The sequence below is a fragment of the Varroa jacobsoni genome, unplaced genomic scaffold (assembly GCF_002532875.2).
Source record: "Varroa jacobsoni isolate VJ856 unplaced genomic scaffold, vjacob_1.0 scaffold_698, whole genome shotgun sequence".
NCBI classification, from domain to species: domain Eukaryota; kingdom Metazoa; phylum Arthropoda; class Arachnida; order Mesostigmata; family Varroidae; genus Varroa; species Varroa jacobsoni.
In genome coordinates, this window is record NW_019213600.1 from 55697 (window position 1) to 66018 (window position 10322).

The window sequence follows — 10322 nt, forward strand, 5'->3', positions numbered from 1 at the left end:
CATTTTAGATACGAAGAAAAGCTTACGTTTGAAGGTATAAAAGAGCATCATAAGGTTGCGGCAATGATGACAGTACAGCTAGAATACAGTAAAAACGGTAAGTGATTTGATTGAACTATGCAAAGAGAAATTTCTGCTGATCAGCTCAAAACCAGCTAATACTAAATGTATCGATATTGCCACATGTTATGTTTTCCTTCCTTTCCCTTGAGATCCCTTTAAGCAGTTATTGTTATGTCACCTAACGGATGAAAATATACAGTATTACTAAGTTATTTATCTCCTGTTCATATCTGTTCACATTAAGCACCGCGCAATGAATAACGTGGGAAGGGCTGGATTACCCCTTTCCGCTGTTTCGCGGCGTGCTATTTAAATAACTACCAATATAAGGTGATCCTCTAGGACCCAACAGAAGAGTTGTTCCTTTGGACGCGATCTCCATCGAAGTGGGTTGACTTTGTGCTTGATAACGTTGTACAATTTTCTAGTGACAGAGTGTCTCCCGTCCTGAACAGCAACTGTGCCATAAATCCCTACAGAGAAGTTGGCCTTACCCTCAGTTGGAGTGAATTTTTGTGCAGACCTGCATAAAATTCGACGCGCCGGTGGTATCTGAAATACAGTTGTGCCGAATTCATGCCTGCCTCATCTATCCCGTCTTCGTTTACATCCTCGCCGATTTTATTTTCAACGAACATTGCTGTATAAGCTGAGAGCAACCGGAATTGATTTGTAGTGAAACATGACGACTAAGGTCTACGATCCGCAAATGCCTCTCGTTGAACAGCTCCTAGCCTTAAAGGATCCGCGCACGGCCGACTGGGTAACAATGAAGGACCCTAAATATATTGCTATAACCATTCTCGGTTACCTGTATATGGCCAAAATTTGGGGTCCACGATTCATGCGGGATCGTAAACCATACGATCTCAGTCGAGTTATCCAGTGCTATAACGTGTTCCAGATCATAGCAAATTCCTACTTTTGCTCACGGCTTTTCTACCTTGCCTTCAACAAATTGAATTATTCGCCATTTTGTCAAGGCCTATCCTACTCAATGCAACCTGACTCAGTAGAGCTTATTAACACGCTTTATTATTATCTATTGGTTCGTACAATTGATTTCGCGGATACACTATTTTTCATACTTAAAAAGAAATTTACGCATATCTCTCAGCTGCATGTAATTCATCATACAATTGTCGTATTTGCGGGTTGGCAATTTTTGCGCTTTGGTGCGGACGGCCAGAGCGTTTTGGCGGTATGTCTTAATGCGACAATCCATATTATCATGTATTCATATTATTTTCTCGCCTCGCTAGGTCCCCAAATGCAGCCTTACCTTTGGTGGAAGAAGTATCTTACTACAATACAAATTGTTCAATTTCTCCTCATGATAGGCCACGCTCTCATTCCTGTCTGGATCGACTGCGGATATCCTCGTGTACTCCTGTGCGTTGCAATCCCACAGGTTATACTTATTTTAGGATTTTTTGTTAACTTTTATATACAGAGCTATATGACGACAAAAAAAGGAAGAAATACGTCGGGCCAAACAGAGACCGCCAAAGATCAACATACCGTAGGTAATAGCACGATGTGCTTCTCAATGGTTAGCTTTGAAGAGCCCAAAAAAAACGAATGAGTACCATCCATTTCGACCTACAACCGTTGTGATTAAGGTTATGTTATTTAGTACATTGGTGTTTAGGCGCATGCCATTTTAGGTTTGTTGGCAGTTGGTTGATTGGGCACAACAATCGACCAGTGTCGCTTCACCCTTGCTTGCTTGCTTGCTTGCTTCGTACGACAACACAAAAAGCAGTATCGTGCAGTATTAATATTTACTTAATTAATGCATTTAATAGGTCATTTAATTCGCACAGAATTTTCGTTTATAGAAGAAGTATATATTTACGTTTAGGCGTTATATATATATATATATATTCTGCTTGAGGAGGTATCTGTACTCACGATAGCATTCTAGCACGGAACAAATACTAACTTGAATACATTGGCTATATGTTACTGTCACACTTACTTATACATAGCCATTTTAGTAGATAAACGAAAACTTCGAAATGTGATAACTAGTGTGAGCGTATGTGTTTATATTACAACAGATCTCTAAGAACAGGGAATTAATAAAAACAAATCTAGAGACTTTTGTTGGTTTAAATCGGCCCAGTCCTCAGCCTGGTATGTTGTTTCCTAACGCCTTGAAGTAACCAGATAGGCTGGTCCCCTGATGAATAATCTCAAGCAGAAACAATGGAGGATCTGTTGCGGAATTTCTTCCAACTGATTGTCTTGTAATTCATATTCTAAGGTAATGTTTAGACTGTTTATGTCCGGTACTCCGTAAAGAGTTAGTTGGCGAGCACGAAATGACGCGTGCCTCCTCCGAAATGAGATCTTTGTTAGGCAGTTTATCATATGGAAGAGGAAACAGAAACGACAAATTGTCGAGAAAAACCGCTGAGGCACATCCAGGCTGAGTATTAGGCCAAAAATCCTGCAACAGTAGCCTGCTGTGCAGATGTTAAGATGAATAAGAAAATAATGACGTTCACAGAGCGGACGGACGTTTATTCTGCTATATCTAGCTAGGATATATGCTAGACTTTGTTTTAGAGCTAACGGTCAACTTAGTGTATCCGCTTTCATCAACTCCAGAAATACAAACGAAAACGGTAACATTGTCGAACAAGATATACACATGAGTTCCTATACACCGATGACAGTTCTTCTTTGTAGAAGGTTCGTAGCCTATTCGAACTTAAACAAGAAACAGCATCGGGCATATAGTCTACTATCACAAGAAACAATCATAAGGAATCGCTGGAGTGGAGGACGGGGTGGCGATAAGAAAGAAGGCAAGGTCGTCTATGTGTCGGCTGGCGAATCAGGGAACCATTAGCAAGGCAGATGGGGCTGATACGTAGATCATGTACGTGTCGGTCAACTCATAGTGAGTATTCCGTGATGCTTCGCGAACCTGCGCACAATCGCTGACAGAGGAGCACGCTACCCACTGTGGATGAACGAATATACACATATACGTGTAGAATAGCAGCGTCGACTTAAACTTCTGTTGCAAAATTGTGGAACTAGCGCGAACCTCTGCAACACAGAGATCTACGGAATCTGTCGTTTATGAAAGATGGCACTGGAATGGATATACGTTCATTTCTAGCTGAGCGCGTCGAAGCTTCGCATAACGATGGACGTAAATCAGACCGTACTTGTACATAAAATCATTTGAATAATGTTGGAACAGTTTATAGAAGATCGCAGTACCAGTCTCAGCGATAGAAATAAGCTCTCTCACTTTACCCTCACTTCGTTCAGAACAAAAACAGGTATTCTGATATAGGCTGTTTATTTAGTTAGAATTTTGCTACCTTAATAAAAAAAAAAAGGGTTTGATAGATACCTAAATTGGTTGCCTATTCGTCATTTTCTAATAAAATGGTGTTAGCTTGTCTCTGCAGTTTCGGATAAGATTATGACTATACACCGATCCATGTTTACAAAAACATGGCATCTTCCAATAAATTATGATCATTATCTAAAAGGATGGCCAGTGCGTTCTTTATTAGATTATAGTTAGATAGATTATTATTATTATTATAGAACTAAATGGGTTGACGAGTGCGAATCGGACGGAAAACAATATTTTTTAAGTATGATGATACCGCTAATTTAGCTGTGATTTAAGAAACTATTTATTGAAGAGCAAAAAAAAAAATCGCGTGTCCGCTATGCGCGAAAGTTAGCATTTATCAGCCTGAATGCAGTATCCGATCGGCATTCTGTTACGATAATTGATGAGGTTCGAAATGACGACTTCCTGAATTTCAGTCAGTGTATTGGTCAATCCCTGAAGTGCTTAGTTAGTAACGGCACTTCATGCTACTACACTGTGCTCTCACCTTAATTTTTAATTTATTTCAGAATTTATTTTGTTTATTATTTATTAATTTTATCAATTATTAAATTATGAGTTTACAAAATATGCATCTTTTGACATCATACATAGTCAAATCGATTATAGCGTTTTCGTCTAAGATACATTCAAGTCCAGTGCAGGCCCTGTCGTACACCGGTCCGCAGATATCTCTCACGGTTGTATACTGTATCAGTTTAACGATTTCGAATGAAACCTTTTAGTAAACAGTGTGTTTAATTAAATGCAAACTACTTACTAAAATGTAAACTATCAGCACTTCATTCAGTCAAGCAGACCCGTTCGTCTGTGGTCGGTCCATCTCCAACTCGTTCTTATTGAAGCAGCTCTCCGATCAGTAAAAACAATCGCTGAGAATAGCTGTTTCTGTTATTAGGGCAATAAAGCGAATTTGACACGAAGCCAGGGACACTCTGCGCTAAATCTTGCCGCCTTCAAGCCCAGCAATAGGCTCAAGATATGGCGATTTATTTGTGCCGGTTAAGGGTAAGCATGTTTCCGATTACGTAAATAAGACCGTGCTAGCCATGCCTTAAGTTGCATAAACTGAACTTTAGTCGCGGTAGGTAGAAGCCAAGAGTCAGACTAAACGATCTAGTAGCTGTGGAGGTCTTGTAGAAAGTGGCCCGCATTAACTTGGCTCGGTTTCAGGTTTTATAGGTTCAGTCTCTTATCGATCGAGAATTTTTTTTCGGAGATGAGCATCACCGTAGTGTATTTTTTCGATGTCCGATGCCGAAGATTTCAATTTTTCGATAGGGCAAGCCAAGTAGAATATGACGTACGTCTATCGAATGCAGAGTTTTAACTAATTTGTATTCTCAGTCTGAACATAAATTGAGAGAAGGCGTAGTGATTATTCAATGAAAAAGTTACCGACATATAGTAAAAAATTATTAATGAACTAATAAATCTGAATCTGATATCCCATTAGGTGCGTGCTTCGACTGTACACGGCAAGGGCGTGTCACCGCGCGTACATTCAAACGAGATCCTTCGGCTACAATGGTTTTAATACAAATTGTTTATTTATTCACAGGTAACTCAAAGAACATGCCATCAAACCAGGTAAATAAAGTACAGGGGAAAATGTCGACAATATTAGATCGCAGAATGATCGTTCACCTTTTTTCTTATGTCAGAATAAAATGAATCGTTTTTTACACTCATGCGTATCGATCTCAAGTTCCGTTGTTCAACTTATTCGTTCGTATGGGCGAATCAATGTATAATCGGGACAGATTAAGAACTTAAACTACGCTCGGACGCGGACTAAACACCCCGTCTTACCTATCAGCATGCTCTATGTATAGGCCGAATCACTTTGTTTCGTTTCGGTCTTTTAAATTAAGTCATATCTTCGGTGTGTTGGCATAACAGTTGCAAACTGTTAAAAAATTAAGCGTACTTCGCCATAAGAATAGTATCCAAATTACCTTAATTAAAAAACTATATCAAATCAAAGAGATATGTATACATAGAGATATTTTATTTCACTAATAGGAGCAAATGTTTGTTTTTGTATAAATTGTTTGCAATTATTGAGACAGGAGATATTGCTTTATATATTTGAAATTATAATTGCCTCTGTAAATAACTCTTCCGCATTTAGTAAAAGAATTCCAGCTGGCTACAATGACGAATACGGAGAAATCAGCCGCCATTTGTTAGAACTACGATGTAACGTTGGGTACGATGTAAGCGTGAAGTGGGTTTACTAACGTGTTTTTTGGGTATATATCCCGTCTAATATGTCAGTTTGTTTATAGTTATACAGTATTATCTCCAGAGAGACACCGCGATCACTGGCAACTCGTTGAGCATTTGCCGACGTTTAGGTACCGACATCTATTTATCTATATATATATATACCGACAACGAGATATAGGACAAAGTCTTATGAAGGAAATATTCAACCCTGACTAGTAGTGTGCCTAAATAGTTGGAGACACGAAAATAAATCGACTGCTTTCGAACCACTACAAATATATATTTATATAGACACGGAGTCTCAAGTGGCTATTTTCAAAAACAATTTAAGTTAATGATCAAAAAACTTAGCTCCCAACATTCCCATTTTGATGTTTGCAGAAGAGAAAAAAAAAAAAAAAAGCAAAATCTAGGAGCTGAGACAACACTAACTATATCACAGAGGTATCATACGTACTCGTTGCCGCGATTACTATATTGATAACATTAAGGGCTTTATTTGACACAAGGGTAAAAGATGTCTCTTCACAAAAGGCACCAACAAACAATGTTTTGAAAGATTCTGCCGACGAGATAAATAGATTAGCCAATTGTTTGAATAAATGAATAGCAATTGAGATCTCTCTCATTTACTAAAATTTTCTTCATTTAGCATCTAAATACTTCTATTATTTAGCTACTCTCAGTAGCCAAAATGCATAATTAACCATAATCACGGGTCAGGTCCGCCTCAGCAGGTTTTCTTTAAAATTTTTATTTTTCTCTTTATGTTACCGTTAGGCTTACTTAGCAGTCGACCTAAACGGCGGAACAACCGATACAATCAAAAATCGTGCAAAATTAGATTGCTTTATCGGTTATAAGCAGACAAGCTAACGCCCGTTACGTTTGGTTTCTTCTCTATTTGGATTCAACCACTCAACTCGTATCTAAGTTACATAATTCTACTTGAGCTAGATAGGCTTTGAAATTCAGAAACGCTTCTAGTGGGGCTCGTTTGACGACGTCATTAGCTGGACATTCAAGCTTGCTTCGAATCAGTTTACTTACATTCCACTGATAAGTTACTGAATATATTCTCGTTGGTTCTCACGCTTGAAGCTTCAAAATAGCCCCGCGCCGCCAGATCGGCTTAGTTTAGGCCATTTTCGTCCGTTTTGCCTTCAAATATTCAAATTTCTTTTCGTAGCATAGCGTCCTAAAATTCGCATAGCTAGCAACTATCAACCTCTCCCGTTATTCTCTTATATGTTTTACCTTTTTGCCAATATTAGAGCAATCCAATATTAGTAGAGCTATACTATCAAGTGGCGCTAGGCAAATTTCGAAACGAATAGGGCTTGGCAGCCAACATGAGTCATCTAGAAAAAGAAATAAATCTAAAAGAGCTCCGAAAACACAATTCTATTCACGAACCGGAACGAAAACGATGTCCGTGGCCTTATGTGTTTTTGAGAAGATGTATACATAAGACATAATACGAAACGTGTTACATGTACAAGGTAAATAGGAAGCTCATTAAAACCTATATTGCGCTGTAGATTTATATATAAACTGCTCATAGCATAGAGACAAATCGACACAAACGCGACAATTTTATTATTATTTTGTGAAAATGGGAGCGGTTTTTGTTTGTCACTACATTGACTTCGCTGGCAGAGTAGAAACGACATACAAACGCAGCAAACAGATATCGTTGGTCTGCGCTTTCATGAAATTTCGGGCGCCAACGTAACTTACCCCATGTGAGACGTATGCGTATACTGAGCTATCCTTCCGGGCAGCAGATGAACGAGCGCGATTCAGAAGAAGACAACAGCTAAGCGGATCATCTTCAAATACTTTAATAATACCACATATTAGACTATAAAAGCCAATTGAAAATAGTAACCAATTAGACTGTTGTCCGATAGACTAATGGTACGTACTGTGTTAGGGTACGAATTGTGTGTCACAGCGGGTCAAGGAGGTAGATTGAAAATAACAGCCAAACATATAAATGTCTGCATTCTTCGGCGCTTCCTATTTGTCTGGAAGCCGGCCGGCTGGCTGGCCAGTCTGTCTGGTCCGTCTATGAGTCACATACGTTTGCGTATAACAGTTATCGGCAGAGTGCGAACAGGACAATTGACAACTGCGTGACGTTTTTTTCGTCTGACGTATTTTCTAGCGCAAACGTCAGCTAATGTAGCAGGCATCAACGATTGCTTCGGCGTCCCTATTGAAATTTGTAGTGGTATGAGTAAACTAATCCTGTACAAATCTTTCTTTATTTATTTTTTTTTTGTCTGACCAATGGCTTTCACGTTGTACAGGTGAAATCAGCAATTTCATACACGGTTAAACATTGACCACACGAAAGTACATCGCTGTAGTTACAAAAACGATTTAATCTATCATTTGAACCGCTATATGGACTAATATTAATGAGAAATCAATGCCATAAACACCATATTTTGGTCACAGACATATATATAATAAGAAACGGCTCATTTCACATCAGTTGACTACTTATGAGCAAAAAGTTCGCGTTTGACGACGGCTTGCGGAACCAGTCGTATAAGATAACGGATATCGAATAATTACACATAATTAGAAAAAGAAGAACTAACAGAACAATTGAACTGATCGGCGACCAACCCAGTCGTAAAAGGACCCGAGAAGGGACCCGGGCTTCAACAGTATGATCTTTGGGTACATAATCATATCCGCACAATTGTAGATCCTTCGATTATTATGTATCTTCGAAAGCCCTTTTATTTACCATAGAGAACCAAATAAAACATGGCACATTGTTTTCATATCGTAAGAACAGTTTTTCGGGGAGTTTTTGTTAAGTGGAAATCGTCTTCCACAATACTTGGTAATATCAAGCTATATAAATCCGTAGGTTGTTGTATATATAGCAACAATCATAACACTCTGTACTGTGCTCCCTTATAAAGTCCAGTTTCTTCACGTTAACCTACGGTCTAAAATTAAAAGAAATAATACTCAGAAAGGGTTAGATGCTCCTACAATAAATGTACATATGGAATTATATATTTAAGCCAGTTGATGCATCTATCAGGCAAGTTGACAGAAGGTGTTTAGTCCTCAGCGCGCGTTTTCTTTCTTTAGATTGGCTTTAGACATAAAACGAGTACAAGATGGGAGTCCATCCCGAGTGGCTCTTTGTGTGCGATAGACGCATATTTTAAATTCCTAATTAAAAATGCCCCTAAAAATATACTCTTGAAAAAATAAATGCTTTTATTCTGAATTTCTCCCCATAGCCCGCCCATACGTCCAGTATTATCGGGTCGACATACTCTTCCCTTGCATGTGATATTTAACTCGCCATAGATCCTTATGAGCCTACAAGAAAAATTCCTCCAGTGGGGTGATGAATCACAAAAACCTATGCTAATGGGTACCGATTGCTCATGATTTAAATGTACGTATAAACATAGATAAAGTATATTGCAATACTGAGCAAAAATTAGTGATTAACTGGGGACTACTTGGCAGTAATGTTTAGAATACTCCAAATTGCCTTTCTTCACAACAACAACGTAAACTTCTATAAGTGAAACAATCTAACGCCTGTACGTTGAGGCGCAAGCGGCAAACTAGGAGATGGTACATTGTCAGCGCTGCCGGATGAATCGTTTTTTTGTGAAAGATCCAATTTTTACTGGCCACAGCTCCTACCAATTGCAGCTTGTCCGTGCGCTTATGCATTCATATATAATGGTTGGGTAACAATTTTTGTCGCAGCAAACTCGAGTATTACTTATTTTTCTTTAGAATATACCAAAAAAAAATACACTTAGCTTTTTTGAGGCGGTAAGTTTGGTGTTGCACGTTCACGAGGAACTTCATTAATCTGTGATCATTTCTATTTTTTTCCACGTTCCAATTCCTCATATAGACAAAATCCTCTTTTGTTGCCAGGACGAGATCCACGAAAGCTTATTGTATCCTAGAAGATATTGGTGCAGCTCCGTCATATGATCACTGTCAGGCCGCATTCTGCCATGAAAGCGAGAAGGGTTTGGCCTTTTACAGTTGTTCAAGCACTCCCACATACCGCTGTGTGAGCATCGAGGTATCCTGTGACTATGATTTCTTCACTCTGATGAGCCTTCGGACTTTCGGTTGGTACTCGTGAAAACACCTCACATTTTTATTTGTTAAGAAAATCTATAAGAAGCTCTATTTATTAAGAAAGAGCAGCTGTAAACAAATTGCCACTATCTATCGACGTGAAGCCGTCGTCTCTTCCCCATTTTACTGCCGCAGTGTTGTTGGGGCCCGTCCACCAGGTGACTGTATCCTTCTTTTCGTCTACTCTGAATCCTAGATGCCAGGGCTAGCTAAACGGACAGATTTCTATATCCAATTTCTGCACGATCTTTGCAAGTATGTCTTGGAGCGCTCCATGTATGTTGAGACTCACTTGAAGCATTCTGGTCATTAGGCTTGCTCATCTCTCTTTTGACCTGCTGCAGTTGCTTACTTTTGTGGGTCCTTCTTTCTCGTGCCGTTTCCTCTCGTCTCGTCTCGCCCTTTTCAGCATTGTTCCCGTCCAAAATGCCTGCGCGTCTTTATCTCGAGCTCCCTTACAGTCCTGTACTTTAAGGCTTAAGTTCTGAGA

The 10322-nt window shown here is 39.1% G+C and overlaps 1 protein-coding gene across 1 annotated transcript; it reads left to right on the forward strand.

Annotated features, from left to right (window-relative positions):
* The first annotated feature begins 384 nt into the window (after positions 1-384).
* On the forward strand, positions 385-3583 carry LOC111262758 (very long chain fatty acid elongase AAEL008004). Its single transcript, XM_022837257.2, has one exon. The coding sequence runs from the start codon at positions 746-748 to the stop codon at positions 1646-1648; it is 903 nt and encodes a 300-aa protein (XP_022692992.1). The 5' UTR covers positions 385-745; the 3' UTR covers positions 1649-3583.
* The last annotated feature ends 6739 nt before the right edge of the window (positions 3584-10322 follow it).